The following is a 22,852-nucleotide window of genomic DNA, read 5'->3' on the forward strand; positions in this document are numbered from 1 at the left end:
ATATTTTTGCACATATGTATTCCTGTATTTTCATATTTATTACTAAATCTTTATATTTCATCAATGAAATTTATAGTTCTATATCTATAATTTTTATAAATATATTTGGATATTTATGTATGTCAACATTTAGTTAGGTTCCTCCACCTTCCTTTCTGTATTTATATATCAGTATTTTCTTTGAACCACATGTTTTTTCAGTCATTTGGTCACAGGGCAGCTTTAAGGAGCCAAAAGAGTCAACACAAATTATATTTTATCAAAATAAATGTGCAATCTTATTATAATCTTTGACAAAAGTGATAGTGGCAGGAATATTTATCTGTTGGTGTGTGTGGTTTTTCCCCTCCTTCAAATCTGGAAAACTTTAACATTTATAAAAGTAGTGTTTGTAATTACCATCTGGAAATTTTCATTGATACATTCCCCAGCAGGGGGCAGTGTTTTACCAATGGCTGTGTTTAAAGGTTAAATATTTCTTTAGCTGATTCCTCTTCAACATGACACACAAAAACAAAGGTTTTAAAATGACTTCAGGCCCCAAAAGTACAAAAAGTACTTGATACTGATATGTAGGTGCCAAAATATGATGAAGAATGTCCTGCCAAAAATGTATTTGTAAAATTTATGTTGATTTGACATTTCAGGGTGAGCTTTCATGAAAGCTAGACTGTTTTTATCTGTTGACCATCTCCAAACTTAAAAATACATAAATGCCTCAAACATCCTTTTAGTGTTTCCATGACTGCTGGGATTGTCCCTTTCAGGGTTATAAGCTGATGGAAACTGGAACATCAGTGATAAATTTAGTAAAACAGCAGCTGAGACGGTTAAAGTCATAAAAATCAGCCTCATTTTATTTGTCACATACAGTTTGAAGCTGTGGTGAGACGGCTTGGTTTCAGGTGTGAAAACACAGAAGTCATATGACACCACAGACCAAAGTCCACCTGAGGGCTCACATGATTCTTTTACCATCAATATCATTCACTAAATCCTGACAAGCAGGTTCAGAGATCAGCGATGTGCTGCCAGTCACCTGACCTGAAAACTGTTTAATGTCCACTCAGGTGTAGTAAGTCATGCCATTCTTCCTCGCCGCGCTCACAGAGTGGATTCTCTCTCTCAGTCTGCCCTCCCAGTCTTCACACCAGTTCTGGCTCCGCTCCAGCTCCTGATAACGGGTCGGCAGCTTTTCCAAAGCCAGCACCGCCTCTGGAAGGTCAAAGGTCAAACCTGCCTTCTCCACTGCTGCCTGAAATTTGGCCGGAGAAGCAGTTGCAATGTAACATCTGTAACGAGAGAAAAGTGGACTTAACACTCAAATGTCACATGCCTCCCAGCAGGTTATTACTACTACTAACTAAGTTCATCAGAGAGATGAGAGACTCCGTGAACTATCAGCTGATTATTATCTGTCACAAAATAAAGTATCTGCAGAGGAGAGCCTCAAGAACATCGTGAGCACAGGTGATATGACTGAATATTAAAACTTGGTGTGTCTGACCTGTTGAGCTGGGCGCTGTGAGGACAGTGGTAGTGATGCCAAACTGCCACAGCTGTGTGAGGACACAGCACATACTGGTTCTCCTCCCAGCAGTTCCTCATGGTTTCCAGGATCCCCTCGTCCGTCACTGTCCCCGTCGACAGAACCTGCGACAACTGAAAAGGAAAAAGTCAGATTAGACCATCAGAGGAGAAGCACTGGCGTGGACCAGCTAGATGACGGGTACCAGTCTGCGGTGGTTCTCAGGCAGTGAGTGTCGGTGCGAGCGCTGAAACTCCTCCATCATCGCCTTCACTTTGGGGCCGTCTCTGCCCAGCAGCAGCCAGAACACTCGCTCCATGTTGTATGGGTCCTGCAGCAGACAAATAAACCAGAGACATGTCACCCGTGTTGCCACCCACCTGTCAGTCAAAGAGGCCACACCTCTAATAATGGAAACTTTAAGCCTTAATACAATTTAAACAGGTGAGATCAGGTGAGATTTACCCCTGTGCAGCTGATATAAAGAGGTGAATCTGCTGTAAAGTTGGACATTTTAACTGACTGTCAGAGCTTCAAGTGAACATCAGAGGAACTGCACTCTAATAAAATGCTTAAGCCATCAGGCTGTCTGAGGACTGGAGGAAATAGATACACTCTGCACACATGAGCAGGTGTAGCGTCTCTACCTGGATGTCTATAGCCGGGGCCAACGTCTGTGTGACGTTAGCTGCCATGGAAAAATCACCGCTGGTTACCATCCTGTGCACGATGTCATTGGAATTCACCATGGCAACCAGTTTCAAGGGGAGTCCCATCTGCTTTACGATGAGGCCGGCTGACCGAAAAGAAAAGAGACAGGAACAGTTTTTATAAGGAGGCACTCGTGTAAGGACAGAGAGACAGACACACAGAAAAAGAGGACCAAAGTCCCTCAACATGATCCTACTGATGCCACCGACAGTAAGAAACAAACGACGAGTTCATTATTGCTGGTCATAGATAGCTAAGAGTATATGATTTAACTTTAATACAGAAAAAGAAAGAAAAAGAAAAGAAGGGTTTGGAGAGAACTGAGCAAAATCACACAACTGCTTGGTTAGTTACTGGCTGCTGTGGTGATGCTTTTCCTCTTAAGACTCAACAAAATACATGTGCTGCAAAAAAGGTTTTTTGTAGACTATTTCACGTTTTTCCATGAGACCTTGCAGATCTATGTGGTCCATCCACTGGGTGTGCACCTGTGAGCTTGTTCCCACACCTGGCTCCAGGTGTAAGTCCCAGTAATTCTGTACAAAGCAAAGTGATGTGCTCGCTTGTGCTCTTTTCTTCATAGACGTCTTTGGATCATACTTAGTCTACTTAGGACGTAGGATAAACTTTCCCCAGGACCAAACAGAGTGTCTGCAGTGATCAGGACATTGTAAAGGTCTGCTGCAGTGAAGAGAGCTGAGCTTCTGTTTTGATAGAAAAGTTGATCCATGAAGTTCAAGCTCAAGCATCACTAAGCTCCTCCTCCTTTTCTGACTGATGGTGGCGTTAGGAGAATCCACGGTCTGTGGGATAGTCTCTGCAGATAAATCCATTTCTTTCTGCATCATCAGGTAAATTTGCATCAATTTACCTTATTTCATGGGTACAAAATCGAACTGTGGAAAAACTTCACAGTTTGAGAGACAGGACGAGGAGCTTAGAGAGGAGTCGATGCTCTTTCACATGAAAAGAGTCAGTGAAGGTGGTTCAGCATACGACCGGGATGCCTCCTGAACACCTTCTAGATGTGGTGTTGTGGGAACGTGCGACTGGGAGGAGATCGGGATGGATTGTAACGATAAAGAAAAACATTATTTGTCTCATATTTGGAAAATTCTTGATGTTTTCTGGATGCTGAGGACTCCTACCCTGCAGGCAGGACCCAGATAATTGGATGTTATTTTTGACAATATAATAAATAAAACTGAGTAACTGAAACCTCTCTTTTTGAATAAAAATGGTTTTAAAAATCGTAATGCTGGTGATTTTACTTTGGCTCTCAGATCAGTCTGACCAAGATTTCTCACATGGATGAGAAATCTTACATTATCAACCCACCTGCAATGTTTCCTGCCCCTCCCGTGGGAACCACCACCTCCAGCTCCGGCAGCGCTGCACCCACATCGTCCTGCTTCACCCCACTGAGCTCCAAGTAGGCGTAGATGAAGTGGGCGAGCTGGATCATGACCCTGGACCAGTTCACTGAGTTGAGGCTCATGAGGCCGTGAGACTTAACAAGCTCCTGGTCGGCAAACAGGCGGCGCAGTGGCTGGTCTATGTTATCAGAGCTGCCGTCGGCTACAGACGGAGTGTGACTGGTTCAGAGAAACTTTATAAGAATAAAACACGCGGCTGTTTGAGCTTCTGTGTGTGTACCTGCAAAAACATGGATGTTATCCTTCAGGCAGGAGATCATGTGCTTCTCTTGCACTGGAGTGATGCGTCCTCGGGGGTAAACCACCACCACGTCCAGCCCCGGGAGACCTTTGGCACTCTGGATGGCCGAGCCACCGGTGTCCCCAGACGTACCTGAGGACAACATTTATGCTAATTTTACACCTGGGTCTAGTTCTCTTGTTTTATCACATAATAAAAACAAGTTTCCCTCTCACCTACGAGAACAGTTGCCCTGCGGTTCTCTTTTTGCAGGAAGTAGTTTAGGAAGCGCACAGTGCAGGTCATAGCAAGGTCCTTAAAGGCCAGGGTGTCTCCATGGAAGAGCTCCAGGATGGACAGACCCCCCTTCAGCCTGGCGATTCGGACCACCTCTGGCACACAGAAGCCAGACAGGGCTTCACCCACAAGGACTGGGACACAGAAACATGGGAAACAGGACTCACTGATTATCTGATCAGTTCTACCTGCATGCAACGGTGAATTTTTCCCCCCAGCTCACCCTCCAGGTCGTCTCTGGGGATCAGCTGAGGAGGGATGAACAGTGAAGCGACTTCCACCACCACTTTGGTGTAGGACATCCCCTTCCAGCTCCTGAGGGTGTCGGGGCTCAGCAGAGGCAAACTCTCTGGCATGAACATCCCTCCATCTGGGGCGTAGCCCGAAAACAGCACATCCCGGAAGTCCCAGCCCCTGACCCCACCACGAGTACTGCAGTACTGCATCCTACACGCCTGTGAAGGAAGGTAAGAGTCATCATATCCTGGTCTGAGTTCTGCGACATCATTCTGCATCATCTGCCAGGGTGCATTTCTCTGAAACTATGTGTGTGTGTGTGTGTGTGTGTGTGTGTGTGTGTGTGTGTGTGTTTTTCTGTAAAGCAAACATTTATAAGAAAAGCTTGAATTAAAGCCACACTTTATGTTGTTATTGGTACAGGTTCATCAGCAGTCTGGACACAGACAATACCAACATCTGAATGGGTGAACGTTTTGACTGGCATTGTACACATCCTTGGACAGCAGGATTAAAACACTAAGAGTAAATAAAGATATTATTTTTTTCACAATTTTTTTAAACGGTTACGGAAACTTAGTTCTGTGTGTGACTTTTATTGTGAAAGGGACCAGGAAAAGGCTGTTTTCATGCATGTGTAAAACAAATCAACTTTGTCTGTGGTGACATAGAGTAAACAGATTTTAGAGTAAACATAAACATGTTGTGACCTCTATGAGTTATATTAAGCAGTAAATGAGCATTTTAAATTTTACTTTAGTAGATGAATTATGTGGCAGATATTGTTCCTACAAAGAAAGCACACATCACACTGTTAACTATAAAACACACACTTACCGCTCTGCACTGAGCAGAATTACTGCAGTCCTCTTTTTATAATTCAGAAGAACTAACTCACAGAGTTGCTTTTTAACCAAAGCTTTCTAAACTTCGAGGCACGGCTCTACCAACCAGGAAGAAAAAACCTGGACTTTGGAACAACTGTCCTGAAACGAGGACACACTTACTTAATATAAAGTCAGTCTAACTAATATTGTCCCAGGTTTTCACACACATCCATATGAGCGGTATTTTCTGATTTCACTGAAAATAAAACACAGTGAATAACCGTCACATAATTCTAACATAAGCTTTGGTTCTCATTATTTTGATTGTGTTACATAAAATCTAACTGTTCTATCAAGTGAACAATGTAAGGCACCAAAACACCCACCTGTTAATCGTGCACTAACACTGATTTTAATAAAATGCGGCAAATAAATCAGAGCCATCAGACACAGACTCATGAAATTAATCTGGTACTATTATCAATCTTGAAGCTCAAGTTAACCTTCTTCTGAAAGTCTGCCGTTTTAAATTTGTTTTAAAACTATTTTTTTTTACCACGAATTTGAGTTTTTTTAAAGGTAAATTATTCTGAATCAGTGTTGGTGATACGGCTGTTTTTTAAATGAACACTTTCGGCTGCAGCAGGTTTTAGTGAACCTCTACAAGAGTTAAGGTGATTTTTGAACAGGGCAGCCTCCTGAGATCAGGTAAGAACACAGGTGCGGTACACCACACTTCCTGAGGCCAAAGAAATGAGATTAAGTGAATATTTTTAAACAAAAGCGGTAACTTCATGACAGCTAACATTTGTTTATCCTCTGCAGGGTTTTCTAATCTGCTTATGCCTATATTAATATTGTGAGTGGGCTGCTCCTAAAGCAGTTTTCACATGACGGTGGGCGGCGCTAAGGTTGCATTCATCACAACAAGCCAAAATAGAACAAAACAATCAGGATTTCATGAATAAAAATCGGTTTAACATAGTGAATTCTCATCAAACATGCAGTGTGTGCGGTTCTGTGTTCGCTAAAATAGGCAGTCATTAATTTTGAGCGTTAGTTTCCGCTGTTAAAACCGCTAAAACTAGCCAAGTTACCTTCAGTCTCCACGGCTCCGAAGAAACGATGGGAGAAGTGAGAAGTGGCCGTTAGCTTAACGTTTTTTACGGAGCAGGGGGGAAAAAACAGGCGCGTGTAGGCAAAAACATCATCTTACTCTTCTTTCTTAGTGTCCCTCTTTTGCTAAACTGAAAAAACTACTTTAAACACATCTAATAATGAAGAAATGTGAACTTTGTGTGAAGCTTATTTATCCATAAGCAGCATTTTCATCAGCGAACTGGGCTCATTATTGCCCCCTGCGGTGGGAGGATGGAACAGCACCCGCTGGTGTTCAGTATGGGGAGAGCAGCAGCAGGCCCTTTCTGTATCGGAGTTGTTTCAAAGTTATTTATGCATGTAATAAACCACCTGTAGTAAAAGTAATGCACTGTTGTCACCTTATCTGAAGAGTAATGCGTTTCCTGTTATTTAGGACCATGCAATACATAAAAATGCCCACAATGCTTGAGTAAAACTAATTAAATTATGCAAAAAATAAATAGCAACAGGTGATATAAAACTGTTATGGTGGTTAAAACTATAGAGCACCACTATTTATTTTTTATTGTTGAATTGTCTGCACTTTGTGTGTGCAGTTAAAAACAAACAACCTCCCCCCAAAAAACTAATGTGGGTCGAGGATGTCTGATCAATTCGTCTTTTTTTGTGTGTGTGTGTAGCTACTGTGATACCACCCACTGCTTTCAGAACTCATTTTAGAGCTTTGGTGTCTGTTGTGGCTGTCACGCCATGTTAGATAATTCCATTAATGCTTCAAAAGGGATCAACAAAACAAACATGGTCTGTAGATCCAGTTCAGGCACTCCAGGTCATTCCCCTAATATACTACCAACTTTAAGCTTAAGTACAGTTTGAAGGGGTGAGAACCAGCCTTAAGACAACATTAGAGGAACTACAGCTTTTATACTTCAGTGTTGGAGGCTGGTGCTTGTTTCGATCTGTGATATATCAGTAATGATGTGTGAAGCTGTCTGCTGTAAAATATGACTTAATCTCAGGGTAGGCCCAACCTAAGGCATATGTTGCTTTACCATTACTTTTACTGTAAATGAGATCATGATTGTAAATAAAACATGATGATTATTTGACCAAACACTTGAAACTAGCAACTGAGACCAAAGTCCTCATGAAAGTGTTTACAGAGGCCACAGGAGAAGTAGGGTCCTCATAGACTTCTACAGAACACGACTTATTTTGAAACCAGAAAGAAAGAGGCATGTGATTTATCCCATTGTTTATTTTAATGCACGTCTGCAAACATGTAAAAACATATTTACAAGTCTTAACACTGGAGACGTTTTACAAAAATCATCTTACAAAATCCATTCCATGCATATAACTGATGTAAGACATTGAGAGTATAGAGAACATCACCCCCTCCCTTCAAACACACACACACACACACACACACACACACACACACACACACACACACACACACACACACACACACACACACACACACACACACACACACACACACACACACACACACACACACACACACACACACACACACACACACACACACACACACACAGGATAGAAATAAATACACATTAAAAGAGGTGCATGTGGATGTAATTAGTAACAGTCCCTCAAAATAAAAAAATAAAAAATCCCAACATAGTAAAAATACAGAATAATTTTGGTCTTCGTAAACTTGCTCTTTCACACTGAACAGAATATTCCAGATGTTCAGAAGTGGTTTAATGAAACTAAAATACACTTAAATACTTTAATTTTCATGCCCGCTTTTTCTTGAGATGCAAAACAAACAACAGCAGATTTTACTTCGGCTGCAGGTTGTCAGGAAACAAAGATTAGTGTAGTTGTGCGTTTGTTCCTCGCAGAGTCAGAAACATGAAAAAGATCGATTTAACAGTGTCAGCAGAAATATGAACAACCTCTGTAGCTGTGGCAGGGCTACTTATGGTAAAAATCATAATTGTGACTATTTGGGGGAAAAACTGTAATCTCAGATTTTTAACGTGATTACTGATCTTTAACCTTGTATCAGTCACAGTGATGCAGTTGCATTTTAAGCATGTTAACAAACATGGTTTCAGCACGTGGGCCTCTCAAGTCAACTCTCTTAAAGGAATTTTGGCCTCAAAGTTCATCTGTTATAAGATAAAACAGAAAAGGAAGATCTGACTGAACCCTTAACTACTCAATGGACAGTAAGAGGTTAGAAAGTACAACAAGAAGTGAGACAGATTTTATGTAAAATCAGCAAAATATGAGAAAAGTTCCCAGCAGACCTCCTCAGAATCAGCTCATTTTTGTTTGTACAATAACGCCAGTGCATTTATTGAAGCTACTCATAACTTTATCTTAACACCGTGGGTGTTTGTACAGTAACAGGACATTAAAGCTCATCAACTGGGATGAAATTTGGTGCTTTTTTATTTATGTATTCTTTCCAGGATTTCTGAGATCTAAATATTTTTGTGGTTGAAAAACACATTTAAACTGCAGGAGTATGATACCAGGATATGGAGAATAACCCTGGTATCAAAGTGCAGGTAGAAAGGAGGCCGGTCATGTGTTATCACTTGTTTTCAGCAGCCATATATCTCACATGGTGACATGAGCCTTGAAAGTTTCACCCAAATTGCACTTTTTGAAGTTTTCTGCAGTTTATTGTCAGGAAAGATTAGAATAAAAAAAATAAAATAAAATTAAAAAAAAATCTTGCTGACTAATGATCTGATTGTGGCTTCAGATTATGAAACCTGTAGTCATTCTAATACTGATTTGGTTGCAGTTTTTAAAACAGAGCTCAAATGTGTTTTTCCAGACTAATATTTTGCACAGCTTCATTAAATAAACTGAAATTATTGCACAGAAAAAAATGATTCCAGTTTTCCTTAATAAAAAACAAAAACAGCTCAGATTACTTGGGACAATCTGAAAATACAGATTTTGGAAGATCTGTCATTTCATTTAAAGTGCGACGTACCATCTCCAGCTTGACTAAATATTGATTTCTATTGTTAGTTTAGGGGGATTTCACACCTATCATTCGTTTACTCTGGTCTAAATAAGTGATGAGTTTGTAAACTTGTAGCTTTTCCCTGTGCTTTGGTCTGTTTTCACACAGAGATTAATACAAGTGAACTGTTCGGTCCACTCAGCGACCAGATGTGTCTGTACTGTGAATCCAACCATATGTTACTACGGGACGTTTTTTAGCTCAGACTTGTAGCGTAGACCTGGTAGTTGGTTCAGATTGGGGTCCCGCTCCCACCATAAACGAACTGCTCTGGAGTTCATTTGGAACCGCACCGTGACCACCTCCTCCAAAGGGTCTCGGTGTGGTTGTTTTGCTGTGATCACCATGTTCACACATCCTCGAGTTAAACAGACTAAACACCATAGGTGTGAAAACACCCTTAGATCAGTTTTACAGCAGAATTTATGGGCCATTGCAGGTTTAAAGAAGGTAAGAAGAGTGATATTTAAAGAAATGTTAAGCATTAAAGAAGATTTAAAAACAAAAAAAACAAACAAAAAAACAAAAAGCCAAAATGACATCATAAAGTCATAACTTTCCAAGAAAATTTGTGTTTTTTCCATCAGGAAAAACTTTATATCTGGATTCACCTCATCACCCAACTAATGTTGACTTCATAGTCTCAAAGTGTTAAAGCAGTTTGTGTAATTCATTAATTTTTACCTACATATTCCCATATGAAGCTGTTGTTCGATTTACAGTTAGTGTTATATTAGGTCTTACAGTTAAAAGCGGTCACTAAAACAAAACAGCCGTTTCTCAGGTTCTGAGATTTACTGGTTTTAGATTTAAGTGGATCCATTCTTCTAATTTCAAGCTCCAGTTTTTTTCCTGCACTCTACAAGAGGAGCGTTGCATAATTCACAGTTCAAAATAATACTTCTTTATCTTACACCGAGCCTTGGAGCAGTCCTTTAGATCTCAAGCTAGCCATTTTAGCTCCACCCCCTTTAAGCCAACTTTCTTCTGACTGGCTGCCCCTTGTCAACTGAAGTGTGTGGGGCGTCTGTGCTTAAGAGGACTATATTAGGGACGTCCCTTCTCTGTGACTTCATGCAAGTCCAAAAGTAGAAAAAAAATGAGTGTTTGGAGCATTTTGCAGCCTGAGCTTTGGTATCAAAGGGACTAACTGTACAAACACTGACCTCGTTATTTGAAATTTTGGCAGTGTTTAATATGAACATCCACCACTGGAGCAGGAACTATGACACAGGAAACAGGAAAAGAAGAACAGGTCCACTTTGATTCATTATGATAAGTTGAGCAAGAATAATCTTTTCAGTTTAAGTGAAAGAGCAACTTAACACTTCCTCAAAGTTCAGCACTGTTACAGACTGTAGGTAAAAAGTAAATGAAGAAAAGTAATGTTTCTATAGTGTGTAAGATTAGGTTTAATTTTAAGAAGCAGAAAATAAAAAGCAGACAGGGAAAGCTTAGATTATTTAATGCCCAAACCAACTTCTGAGAAGTGTTTGTAATGACGATAAACACTGCACTTTAATGGCCCTGGGCCTGGTGCCTGCTAGGCCTGTGCATGTAGGGCCACATTACAAATTCTTAGAGTTAGAATGACCTCTTTTCATCCGTGTTCAGATCAAATATCCACACAGAGTGCCTTCATATGAGCGTCATCACTCAATAAGCTTCAACAGATCGCTTCTTTTCTGATTCTGCATCGATTCTCCTCACTGACGTGTTACAAGCTCAAGGCTGGACACAGACGTGCACATTAGAAGAGAAAAGTGCAATGAGCCAGGATGCCGTTTCACACTGAACATCATCAGTCTAAACCAAAAGTGATTAACTTAGCAATTTAGCAAGGCTTTTATTTTGTAATAAACAGCCAAGCCTCTTTTCTGACTGAACAACTGCACTCTGTAGCAAAGAAGACTAGAAAAGAAGTGGTTCATGCCAACTTTTAGATAATGTCTTCAACTTTCAAATTTGAAGTTTGCTTAAAAGGCAGCTGTGTAGTTGATGCATTGCAATGTAAAGATAATTCCTTACTATCCAAAAACAAAAACATCAAACAAACAAAAAACACCCTCTTTTCATTTTAAATTACTTGAGCAACTGTGCATGATTCATAGATAAGAATAATCCTTCTTTATCTTATCCTGGGCTTTGATAAAGCCCCTCAGTTAATCCTTCTGTCTCAAACAAGCTGTTTTAGCTCCTCACACATTTCCTCCGATTGGCCGATGACACTAAATTGGCAATTTCCAGAAGCTCGACTGATTGCTGATCAGAAATTATATTGCTTCATTGGGCTAGAGGCAAAAAAACAAACAAAAAAAAAACTGCTGTGAAAACAATGTTCAGTGTGAAAAAAACAACACCTGTCTTTCAACAGCAGTTTCCTTCTGCTGTGATTCTCCAAAAGTTTAGAAAGCACTGCTGAGATGATAACAGGCGGAACCTACGCTTCATGTTTCTGATGTCAGAGTGAAAATATACACAGGAATGCCATCTCCCATTTCACATCCTTCAAAAGATAAGGCATACATGTTTCTTACATTAGCAAAAATCATTGAAAATTAACTTTTTTTTTTTTTTTTTTAGGAGAACATGCATGCACATACTGCTCAACACAGTTAAACTCAATCGGTCTACATACGTGATCGCAGTGAGAGTTTCCTTTGAATTCTTGGCTCCTTCATTGAACACATCTGGTTACGATTGGTAGTGTAGGATTACTGTGGCCCTGCCTCCCTACAGACGTTCATTTGTCTCCACGGGAGAGATGGCTGAGAAAGCAGGACAGGCACGTACCAAGGGAGCCTTTTCCCATAATGCATTATGACACATGGCACCCTTCCAGCCTCCACTCATTTCGAGGAAGTTTCCGCATGTCCTCCCAAGTTTTGCACGCTGTCCCAAACATCTGTGCAGACTCTTCATTGGTCAGGTCCATCCACAACACATTTGACATGACAAATGTTTTTTTGTTGTTTTTTTTTTTCCTTTTTGTTTTCGACTCCCACCTACCACACATGACCAGAGCAGGCGGGATGAGGAGGGAGACCAGGTTAGGACGTATCCTGCAGCTCTTTGGCTTTGGTCAGGATGGTGTGGACGTCTGAGATGGGGTAATCCTGAAAGACATATCCAGCCCAATTAATCCCAGTAGCATCAGCTACATGTCTGAACATGAACACTGTGTGCTTTAGAGTACCTGCAGTAATCTCATGTTCACTGTGAAATCACCAGCCAATAAGTTATCCCGGATGAGTCTGTGAGAAGGAGGAGTTGACGCAGTGTGAATGCTTCCCTTAGGAAATGTTATTTAAAAAAAACAAACAAAAAAGAAACAATGCACACACTTCTATGCAGATGACACCCACTTATATCCATCTATGAAGCAAGACAACTAATGCCTACTTCTAAATTCACACAAAACTCAAGTACTTCTGCAAAGAATGTCCAAGTCATTTTTTCCTCTTTGCAAAAAACACGGTAATGCTAAATAGCACCCTGACTCGGACTTAGTCTGCCCATAGTCTTTTAGACTGGAATAATTAACATTTCATGCTCTGTGCGCTTTCTTTAGGTAATATCATTAGAAAATAACGCATAGTTTTTATTGTATGCAGACGATGCCCAATTATATTTATTTATGAAGATGACAGATCAATTAATAAAACTAGAGGCATGTGTTAAAGATAAAGACATGGATTGCTTGCATGTTTGCATTTCTAAATTTAAAGTAAACTGAAGTTATTGTATTTGGCGCTAAAAATCTCAGGAGAATGATGTCCAATTGATGACATATAAAAATAACTGAAATAAATTCAATCCAGTCTGAAAGACTTACATGAGCATAGCGCAGCAGACCAGGATGAGGAAATGGAATCTGTCCTGGTCAGAAAAAAGTGTGTCCCAGATGCGGATGACATCTGGCAGGAGGAACTCCTGAGATAACAACAGGGTGAGCCAGCGGAAGGTGAAATATTGTGGTTTGATGTTCTGCTCTTCCTGTGGGGGGGGAGACACACAGGAAGTCAATGCAATGATTTTTAACAAGAATTTAATCTGCATTTTACTTTTTTAAAATGTTATTCCAGGGAGAACGTGAAGATGTTCCATAAATGAAAGAAAACACAGCAATACTGGTTTGTTTTGACTTTGTGTTTGTCTATAAATATGACTAATTATGAATTTATGAATAATCAAAGTAGATATCTTGGTCATTCCAAGGGCTCTGTTTATTTTTTTCCTTGCACCTGCAGCTGATCAAGAAAAAAAATGTAATATTTTGACAGTGAATTAGAAGTGTGCCCTATGGGTGCTGCTTTGGGAGCACTAGGTGTAATGGCCAGAAACAGCTTAGTTTGGGTTGTTGAAAACAACTCGGAATACTTCCCAGTGGGCTCACACCCAGGCTAGCCACTGTCACCAGATCTATTGGAGTTGGAAGATTTATTAGTACCCATTTGGATTTCACTCAGGTCTACAGTTTCAGGCTTGACTACAGTTTTTATCTGTCTGCTAGGCCTATCCTCAGGAAATTGGCCCAGAAGATGCCAATACCATACAGTCCAGAGGTCCAGTTCAGAGACTCCAATTAGCTGAGGTGAAACCTAACAAACAGCTAGCAGCTACAGATGACTGTGTCACCATCCACCTGTCAGTCACATTCTAGAAGGCTGTAAAGGTGTTTATTTCTGCTGAAAAGTTGGACATTTTAACCCGGGAGTCTATGGGGACTAACTCGCTTTTAGAGCCAGCCTCAAGAGACCACGAGAGAAATTAGATTGTGGTGCTGCAGCACTGGCTTCGATTTTCATCCCCAGAGGTTGATTCTTGCCAAAAGAAAAAAAAAGAAAAGAATAATAATAATAATAATAATTTTTAAAAAAACCCCCATCATCTTTTACATACAATCTAACATGAAAATTCCAAGTTGCTTTGATTGTGAGAGCTCATGTTGAGTAATTCAGAGTCAGTAGGCTTTAAAAGTGTCTGGTCAGCCCAGTTTAACCTGTGGGATTTTCTTTTTTTGCTGCTTTGTAGGAAATAAATTCCTGATGAGTGAGAAGAAAGTCTGTCAAACAGCCAAGAATCACAGCAGTTACGGGCGATTAGCTTGAAAAGAAACATTCTGAAAAGTGCTGACTGTCAGACAAAAAGTATTTAAATCCTACAAGAGGAAGGACAGGAGAGATCTTTTCTACTTTCTTATCAATAAGAGAAACTGGAAAAGGGCTGAGTGGAAGCAGCTCTGCTACAAAGCATATTTAAGTCAATTTGGTGATTGATTTATGGAAGAAAATACTTGTTTGTGTCTGTGTTTAGTGGAAGGAGCAAGAAATGTGTTAAAGGTGGACCTTACCAGCTTAAGATATAGCTCCATGTCTTTGTCTTTGAGCATGGAGTACACGCTCTCCATCTTGTAGGTGATGCCACACTGAGAGTCATCCAGGCTCTTGATGAAGTTATCTCTGTTCTCTGACATCAGATTGGTGAAACAGAAGAAGGTGTCCGCCTCGGCGTGCTCTGTGAGATGCCGCAGTAAAAAAAACAAAACAACAACAAACAAACAGACAAAAAAAAAAAAAAAAAAAAAAAAAAAAACCAAAAGGAAAACATATGGAGTTTATGTAAGCCTTTTTCCCCCAATTTAAACGTTGCAAACCTTTCCACTCGCTGTTGGGATCTGTGGCAAACGTGTAGTAAATTGGCCCCACAATCTCATTCATGCCCTGGACGTAGGCGATGCCAGGGTTGAGTTTGGCATAAATGAAGAGGATCCGCTCTACCACCTCCCAATGGGCTTCACTGCCATTGGGCAGCACCTCGTACTCGTTAGACGGATACAGGTTCAGCGCCTTTCCAGGTGAACTCACCTGAGAAAACAAGACACAGCTGATTCGAAACAGATTTGAAGTAACACATACTCAATGGCCACTTTGTTAGGTACACCTGTACAACTGCACAGTAATGATAATATCTAATCAGCCAATCACATGGCAGCAAGGATTAACGCTGCTTCTAGTTTTGGGTTTTTTTTGCATTTTTTATGCTAACTGACAAAACTGTAATGCAAATATGCCAAATGCACATATAATGTATTCTTATTATCACAGAACATATGCTATTAATGACAATTAGACATGTGCCCATGTTATATCGTCTACTGGCGAAGGAAACACCTGATTTATGCCAGTTATGTCTGTAAATGTTACCAAATGGAGACATGGTGCTCATGCTGATTAGTCATATCCACATGAGCAGGGTTTCTCCATTACATAAATAATCTTGCTGCCCTCTGAATAAAACTACTGTTTCTTTTTCTGTGTGTTAGTTCACACAAACTGTGCGACCGAGGCTGCTTTGTGAACACACACTTTTTCTGCACATAACTGAAACTTAACATTTACACATTATGTGCACGTTTTAGCGGTCACCAGAGGGTTTAAGTTTTAATAACTGCCAAGTTTTTATTTCCTGCCTGTTACAGGACATCTACATTTTTCACCATTAACTGAGGTTGAAAGACGGTCACAGCAGATGGCAGAGAGAGAGGCATTTGTCCAGATATTATCCAAAGAACCACAATCATTCCTTTGAGGTAAAGTATTGCCCTTTCAGTCATTTACATCTAAATTTCTAGGTTAATTAAAAACCCCTATTATAGATATTAATCAGAGGGTTAAAATGCCTGACCTGTAGAAAAATGCTGAACCATTTCCTCTTTAAGTGACTGTGTAAACGTGTAGTTTTAAACATTTTATGTAGTAATGTTGCAGTAATTAAGCTATTTAGGTTTGTGATTTATAGGTTGATAAATGTTTACAGAAAAGTCATGTACAACAAACAACAACTAATTACATTTCTAATGGGTCCGAATTCTTAGTCATTACCTGTTTTCTTTTCTCAGCTGTACCTGTGTCAACTTTGATGCAGGCCTTGTGAGTAACTTCAACCCTTCCTGCTGTTAATACCAGGATGATGGTTTTGTTTCAGCACGACACGTATCTGAACTAACCTGTTTATACTGTAAGCGGGGCACAAAAGTCAAAATTCGACAGATGGGCCTGAATCAGCCAAACTGAGCTGGACCCCACAATTGCACTCATGCCCTGGATGCAGGCTTACATTAGTGACCCCGCTGCGGTTGCAGTTCACTGTTTGTGACTTCAGCGTGGTCTGCTCCACTCGCCGACGCAGCGTCTCGTAGTCGTTCTGAGGGTCCAGGATCAGCTGACAGGGGTACTCCGTGGGGCGCTGGAAGAACGCCATGTCCGGGTACAGCCGCCTGCAGGTGAACACTCACATTCACATTACTGTTATTTAACAGGAGGAAGTAACAGAACAGCTGATAAAGGCGTTTACCTCACGTCTTTGTCGATCTGCAGCAGAATTTCATTATCTTTAAAGTAGGTGTTCCACCTGCTGTCAGGGTTTGGATTCAGAGGCTGAAAAGAATCAGATCAGAAAAAAGACATTCAAACTCCATCCACATGTGCACCATGTGGATGGAACATGGTGCACATGTTCAGATGAAGCACAGCCGTGTGCATATGAGTGATTACTTTTGTAGGCACTCATTGTGATGGATTTGGTTGTTTAAAAAGCCTCTGTAACAGCTCTAGTTTATGCTACACTGTGTGCTATCGTGCAAATATAAATTACTGCACACAGTTGGTGCACAGTGTGGGCAGCAGTCACAAAGTGAAAGGTATTATTCAGTACTTACACGGTTAAAGGTTCACTCAAGCACAACCTTATGAAGCCAAGCCATAAAATTTAATGCTGCGAGTCCAGTAAAATCTTTATTATGCAGAGCTCAACTAAAGATCTGTAACAGAATCAGACCCAGACCAAACTCCCGCTTGCTGAGTGCTCGAGTTGAAAACGGTAGCAGTTTGCGTGCATGTTTTACGACTATATTAGACCTCAATGTGTAATTATATTCACCTGACACAGTTTAATGGCACTCGGCAGGAGAATCTGCAGTTTATCTCAATCTGACACTCGTATAACTGTTGGGAGGTGATGCTAATTTGCATTTCTATTTATCACTCATAGCACAATTTGGTTTCATTATTTCTTTCAGCTCGTCACTGCAGTGAAGAGAGAACGACAGAGGATGACTCACGTGGTCCTCCATCGTCACGTCTTCTCTGGAAAGGCCCAGGTTGGCTTTGGCGATGCCGGGCTGGATGATCATCTCCTTTAGGAACTGGGAGTACACCTCCCTGTGAGACCCATGGAAGAAAAGGAAAGAATACATTAATTGATTAATAATCAATGAATTTGATCAGTCACATCAGATTCTCATATATTAGTGAATCACATGGAAGGATTCACGTCCTGTCTTTGAAGTTAAATAAAGTTTCTTTTTTGATTTTCTATTCTTTGACAAGTTTGACTGACTAAATACTTTAGACTCTAAAAGAAAAATGACTCTACAGTTTTTCATCTTGTAAATTTCTCAGCGTTTCCCTTCTGAGTTTGCTTGTTTTTCGCCCCGTGTATACGGTGGCTTGCAAAAGTATTCAGCCCCCTTGAACTTTTCCACATTTTGTCACATTACAGCCACAAACATGAATCAATTTTATTGGAATTCCACGTGAAAGACCAATACAAAGTGGTGTACACGTGAGAAGTGGAACGAAAATCATACATGATTCCAAACATTTTTTACAAATAAATAACTGAAAAGTGGGGTGTGCGTAATTATTCAGCCCCCTGAGTCAATACTTTGTAGAACCACCTTTAGCTGCAATTACAGCTGCCAGTCTTTTAGGGTATGTCTCTACCAGCTTTGCACATCTACAGACTGAAATCCTTGCCCATTGTTCTTTGCAAAACAGCTCCAGCTCAGTCAGATTAGATGGACAGCGTTTGTGAACAGCAGTTTTCAGATCTTGCCACAGATTCTCGATTGGATTTAGATCTGGACTTTGACTGGGCCATTCTAACACATGGATATGTTTTGTTTTAAACCATTCCATTGTTGCCCTGGCTTTATGTTTAGGGTTGATGTCCTGCTGGAAGGTGAACCTCTGCCCCAGTCTCAAGTCTTTTGCAGACTCCAAGAGGTTTTCTTCCAAGATTGCCCTGTATTTGGCTCCATCCATCTTCCCATCAACTCTGACCAGCTTCCCTGTCCCTGCTGAAGAGAAGCACCCCCAGAGCATGATGCTGCCACCACCATATTTGACAGTGGGGATGGTGTGTTCAGAGTGATGTTCAGTGTTAGTTTTTGCATTTTGTCCAAAAAGTTCCATTTTGGTCTCATCTGACCAGAGCACCTTCTTCCACATGTTTGCTGTGTCCCCCACATGGCTTGTGGCAAACTGCAAACAGGACTTCTTATGGTTTTCTGTTAACAATGGCTTTCTTCTTGCCGCTCTTCCATAAAGGCCAACTTTGTGCAGTGCACGACTAATAGTTGTCCTATGGACAGATTCCCCCACCTGAGCTGTAGATCTCTGCAGCTCGTCCAGAGTCACCATGTGCCTCTTGGCTGCATTTCTGATCAGCGCTCTCCTTGTTCGGCCTGTGAGTTTAGGTGGACGGCCTTGTCTTGGTAGGTTTACAGTTGTGCCATACTCCTTCCATTTCTGAATGATCGCTTGAACAGTGCTCCGTGGGATGTTCAAGGCTTGGGAAATCTTTTTGTAGCCTAAGCCTGCTTTAAATTTCTCAATAACTTTATTCCTGACCTGTCTGGTGTCTAAATCCAATCGAGAATCTGTGGCAAGATCTGAAAACTGCTGTTCACAAACGCTGTCCATCTAATCTGACTGAGCCGGAGCGGTTTTGCAAAGAACAATGGGCAAGGATTTCAGTCTCTAGATGTGCAAAGCTGGTAGAGACATACCCTAAAAGACTGGCAGCTGTAATTGCAGCTAAAGGTGGTTCTACAAAGTATTGCCTCAGGGGGCTGAATAATTACGCACACCCCACTTTTCAGTCATTTATTTGTAAAAAAATGTTTGGAATCATGTATGATTTTCGTTCCACTTCTCACGTGTACACCACTTTGTATTGGTCTTTCACGTGGAATTCCAATAAAATTGAATCATGTTTGTGGCTGTAATGTGACAAAATGTGGGAAACTTCAAGGGGGCCGAATACATTTGCAAGCCACTGTATGTCACCCTTTTTAAGTTTTAAGCTTACTTTGGGTCATTGTTTTTGGATTGCTGATGACTGATAAATCTTGTGCGTCCTTTTCCAGCGACTAAAGCGAAGCAAAAAGTTTTAAGAACTACTCGGCTGAGCTGCAGCATTTAAAATTAGGTTGGCTCATCTTTTAAAAGTGAGCAGCTTGCACAAAACAAAGCAAAAGAGCCACAGTGTAGTGTGGCCATGCATGAGTTCGGCACATTTAAAGTGAATGAGAGTCAAGAAGCCTTCAGCTTTCCATATATGCACATGGAACATCGGGAAGCTCACAGAGCAGACTTACTGCTGAATCTAAGTAATCAGAGGTGGAAAAGACAATCTTCTTTAGACTGCATATTCATTTACTAAAAATGTCCTTTTTCAACACTCTTAGATTTCGGTCATTTCCCCAGTCGAAGGAAAGAGTGGTTAAGACCAAACTGGGTCTCAGTGCTCTTATGTGAAACGGAGGAAACCACAACAGAGCTGCAACTTCAACCATAATGCACCATAATATGCAGCATCAGGTTTTGTGAGTCAGAACAGAAGCTGCTGCTTTTCATCCTTTTTTAATCTCCTAACAACATTAAATGCAATGACTCAGAGCAGCTGACACAAAACAAGGATTCTCCTAAATAAAATCAAAGCACCAGCTCTTTGATCGGGCTTTAAACTGATCCACTTACCTTTGCTTTTTCAGGAAAGACTCCCACTGGGTCTGATCAACAGGTAGGTAATTAAGAAGGATCTGGGAAGGAGGTAAACAAAACACAAGAAGAGAGAACATTTGAGTCCAAGCGGTCTGTGGAAGTGTTAAAACGACGCACTGTATTAAAAACATAATTAAAGACGTTTCACTCCTACAAACAGATCAAAGCTCCTTGCACACTCCAAAACCACTGGGTGACATCACTGAGGCTATGTCCAGCTTTTATATACAGTCTGGAGTTTGGTCTCATGTGGTGGGAGTGTTGGAAGTGTTATGTGTCAGCAGGGATGTAGACATACAAGCTGTAGTATTAAAAAGAAAGTGCAGACAAAAGATCAGCAGCTATTGGTGAAACCCTTAGACAGCATTTTTTCTCTGTTTCCTGGAGTTTGGATACTTCACTGAGAGAAAATCAATTCCCCAATATTGTCAGTTGTCTTAGACACAAACAGCCCAGTTAACTATAAAGTGTTCAGTCGTAAAAGGGCAGCACATCTTCCTTTCACAGTATGAGGTAATAAAGTATTTGAGGCATTTCCTCAAAGTACACCAGAGATTCTGCTGGTATGTTTTTGTCTGAAGTGAGACGCCAGTTTACAAAATTACAACTAGTTAAAGCTAAAATGGTCCCATGAGGCAGGGCGACTCACCTTCCAGCAGAGCGCTCGTATGCCTCCTTCAAAAGGGATTCCTGCATTATACAAAGAAAGGTTCAGTCAGTAAAGCTTAACAGAATATTGTACTATTAAATTACCAGCCCCACCCCTCCCAAAAAAAATCCAGTTACCATTGAAGCACAGCTCCCTCAGTGTCTTCAAGTTGATTTTTTCTTCAGCCAAGGCAACTTTGAACTCTTGTATCCTGAAAAAAAGGAGGCGAGATTAGAGCCAGTTTCATTTCTGACCCAAATGCCTACTGTTAACTCACCAGAGTTAGAGAGACAACAGGAGAGAGTGAGTTTTATAAGAAGATTAATGGCAGCCTCTTGTCTCTGAGTCAAGTATGAAGATGGGGAAATGGCATCGCTCACTATTAACACTTTTCAATCGAGGACATGACGGCAGTTCCCCAAAGAGGTTTGAGCCGAACTCCCAGAGGAAAAATTAAACCCAGAATTCAGATGTAAATATTTGAGCCAGTTTTTAAAGCACAGAAAACATATCTGTTCATCAGATGTAAATAAATGTAATTTTGTACACTTTCCATTTTTTTCTCATTACAGTATCAGGTCTTGTATAATTGCCCATTTTGTCCACACAAATTTGCCTTTTTTCCTCCCTGTCACAGATCTGTTTTTTTTCTCCATACATTTGCTATTTTTCCTCCCCAGTTTGATTATTTCCTTTAAATCTGCCATTTTCTTCTCACTTTGGTGTTTTTTTTTTACTCAGAAATGTGCCTTTTATTTAAATAAAACTGACCCCCCCCCCCCAAATGTGTCACCTTTCCCTCAAAAATGTTCCCCCATAAGAATTTGACTGTTATTTCCTTATTAATTTTCTGTTTTATTTCCTTAACATTTTCACAGAAATTTGCTATTGTTCCCTCAGAAATTAAACATTTCTTCCGTGTAGACTTGCCTATTATTTTCTTTTAATCTTCCCATTTGTCCCTCCAAAATTTGCTATTTTCTTCTAACAAATTTGAGGGTATTCTCAGTAACTATTTTTCCTACTACATTCGCCACATTGGCCCTTTTCCCTGAAATGTAAAGGAAACTTTAAAACACCCTGTTTTTCCTATTATAATAGTCTGCCATTTGTGTAACCGTCCTTCCTCTATCTGTTAGATTTTCAGCTTGTGTTTACATCGTTTTGGACTCTTTTACTCGGCTCTTTTTACTCTGAGATTTGATTATTACATTGACAGCAAAGACATGGTAATATTGTCAGCTTCTGTAAAATATGCACTGTTATCGAAAAAGATTTGCCAATAAAGAAAAAGCAAAAGAGGAAAAACAAATAAAGGAATTACTAAGGTCTTTTTGTCGAGCACTTATCAGGTCAGAGGGCCTGGTTCGTTTGTAGTTAGCACATGTGTTTTAATTTCCGTTCAGGTCTAGTGTTTATGTGTGAACAGCTGATTTATTGTCAATCTTTCGGTGACACAAACACAAGTCAGCACATACCGTTAGCCGGACAGTGGCTAATTGTTAGCCTTTTGGGGGGTGGAGGAAGTTGTGTGTCACCTGATGTGCTAACACGGAGGTAGCATAACACCTGAATACTTTGAGTTTACAAAGCACCCTGCGCGCTTTCCATCTCCGATATTAACGGTGACCCTTTTTAGCTGATAAAGCCCATATTAGCGTTCACGGTGCGCGTGTTCCAGCGACTGTAACTGGGCTCGTGTCTGGTCAGCGGGGCTGCTGCTGCTAATGCTAATTCTACGCTTTGGAGGCTAGCTGCTGAAATAAACAGCTTCTGCATGTGCGCGCGCCCTACATCCCCCACGAGGCCAGAGATTTGGATGTCTCTCACCTGTTTCTGTACGCTGTAGACATGTCGAGGCAGGAAACGGTGTTTTCCTTTAACTGTTTCCAAAGAGGAATGAATTATTGGCCACAGGGAAGTCTTCCTACTTCTCTTCTTCTTTTAACAAGGAAATCCGACAGGCAATGCACTGTC

General features: G+C 40.7%; 2 protein-coding genes and 1 long non-coding RNA gene across 5 annotated transcripts; 1 reads left to right on the plus strand and 2 right to left on the minus strand.

Moving 5' to 3' along the window:
• Positions 1-830: 830 nt before the first annotated feature.
• thnsl2 (threonine synthase-like 2) lies at positions 831-6,608 on the minus strand. 3 transcript variants are annotated; one of them, XM_031757433.2, is made up of 9 exons: positions 6,354-6,608; positions 4,416-4,647; positions 4,132-4,326; positions 3,896-4,048; positions 3,578-3,817; positions 2,176-2,324; positions 1,734-1,859; positions 1,508-1,662; positions 831-1,292 (listed from the first exon to the last, which is right to left on the minus strand). In XM_031757433.2, the coding sequence occupies exons 2-9, from the start codon at positions 4,636-4,638 to the stop codon at positions 1,067-1,069; spliced, it is 1,467 nt and encodes a 488-aa protein (XP_031613293.1). In that variant the 5' UTR covers positions 4,639-4,647; positions 6,354-6,608; the 3' UTR covers positions 831-1,066. The 3 variants fall into 3 exon arrangements, with proteins under 3 accessions (XP_031613293.1, XP_031613295.1, XP_031613297.1); XM_031757435.2 differs by lacking the exon at positions 6,354-6,608 and adding an exon at positions 5,267-5,378; XM_031757437.2 differs by lacking the exon at positions 3,578-3,817.
• On the plus strand, positions 5,862-16,485 carry LOC116334113. Its single transcript, XR_004200512.2, has 3 exons — positions 5,862-5,964; positions 15,858-15,968; positions 16,278-16,485. It is a non-coding gene; the product is annotated as an uncharacterized LOC116334113 (long non-coding RNA).
• On the minus strand, positions 7,601-22,837 carry tbc1d13 (TBC1 domain family, member 13). The gene is made up of 12 exons (XM_031757438.2): positions 22,706-22,837; positions 21,013-21,086; positions 20,876-20,916; positions 20,203-20,264; positions 17,499-17,598; positions 16,733-16,815; positions 16,496-16,655; positions 15,033-15,243; positions 14,730-14,893; positions 13,212-13,372; positions 12,573-12,630; positions 7,601-12,492 (listed from the first exon to the last, which is right to left on the minus strand). The coding sequence occupies exons 1-12, from the start codon at positions 22,726-22,728 to the stop codon at positions 12,427-12,429; spliced, it is 1,203 nt and encodes a 400-aa protein (XP_031613298.1). The 5' UTR covers positions 22,729-22,837; the 3' UTR covers positions 7,601-12,426.
• Positions 22,838-22,852: the final 15 nt, after the last annotated feature.

The sequence above is a fragment of the Oreochromis aureus genome, linkage group 7, assembly GCF_013358895.1.
Source record: "Oreochromis aureus strain Israel breed Guangdong linkage group 7, ZZ_aureus, whole genome shotgun sequence".
Classification (NCBI taxonomy): Eukaryota; Metazoa; Chordata; class Actinopteri; order Cichliformes; family Cichlidae; genus Oreochromis; species Oreochromis aureus.

Excerpts from the sequence above, each read along its gene's own strand:
- thnsl2 (XM_031757433.2), bottom strand. The coding sequence starts at position 4,638 with ATGCAGTACTGCAGTACTCGTGGTGGGGTCAGGGGCTGGGACTTCCGG. Across the intron at positions 1,860-2,175 it reads CCCCGGCTATAGACATCCAG|GACCCATACAACATGGAGCG; the intron begins GTAGAGACGCTA and ends TGTCTGCTGCAG. Across the intron at positions 1,663-1,733 it reads CTGAGAACCACCGCAGACTG|TTGTCGCAGGTTCTGTCGAC; the intron begins GTACCCGTCATC and ends TTTCCTTTTCAG.
- tbc1d13 (XM_031757438.2), bottom strand. The coding sequence starts at position 22,728 with ATGTCTACAGCGTACAGAAACAG. Across the intron at positions 17,599-20,202 it reads TCTTTCCTGAAAAAGCAAAG|GGAGGTGTACTCCCAGTTCC; the intron begins GTAAGTGGATCA and ends TGGGTCTCACAG. Across the intron at positions 12,493-12,572 it reads TGAACATGAGATTACTGCAG|GATTACCCCATCTCAGACGT; the intron begins GTACTCTAAAGC and ends TATGTCTTTCAG.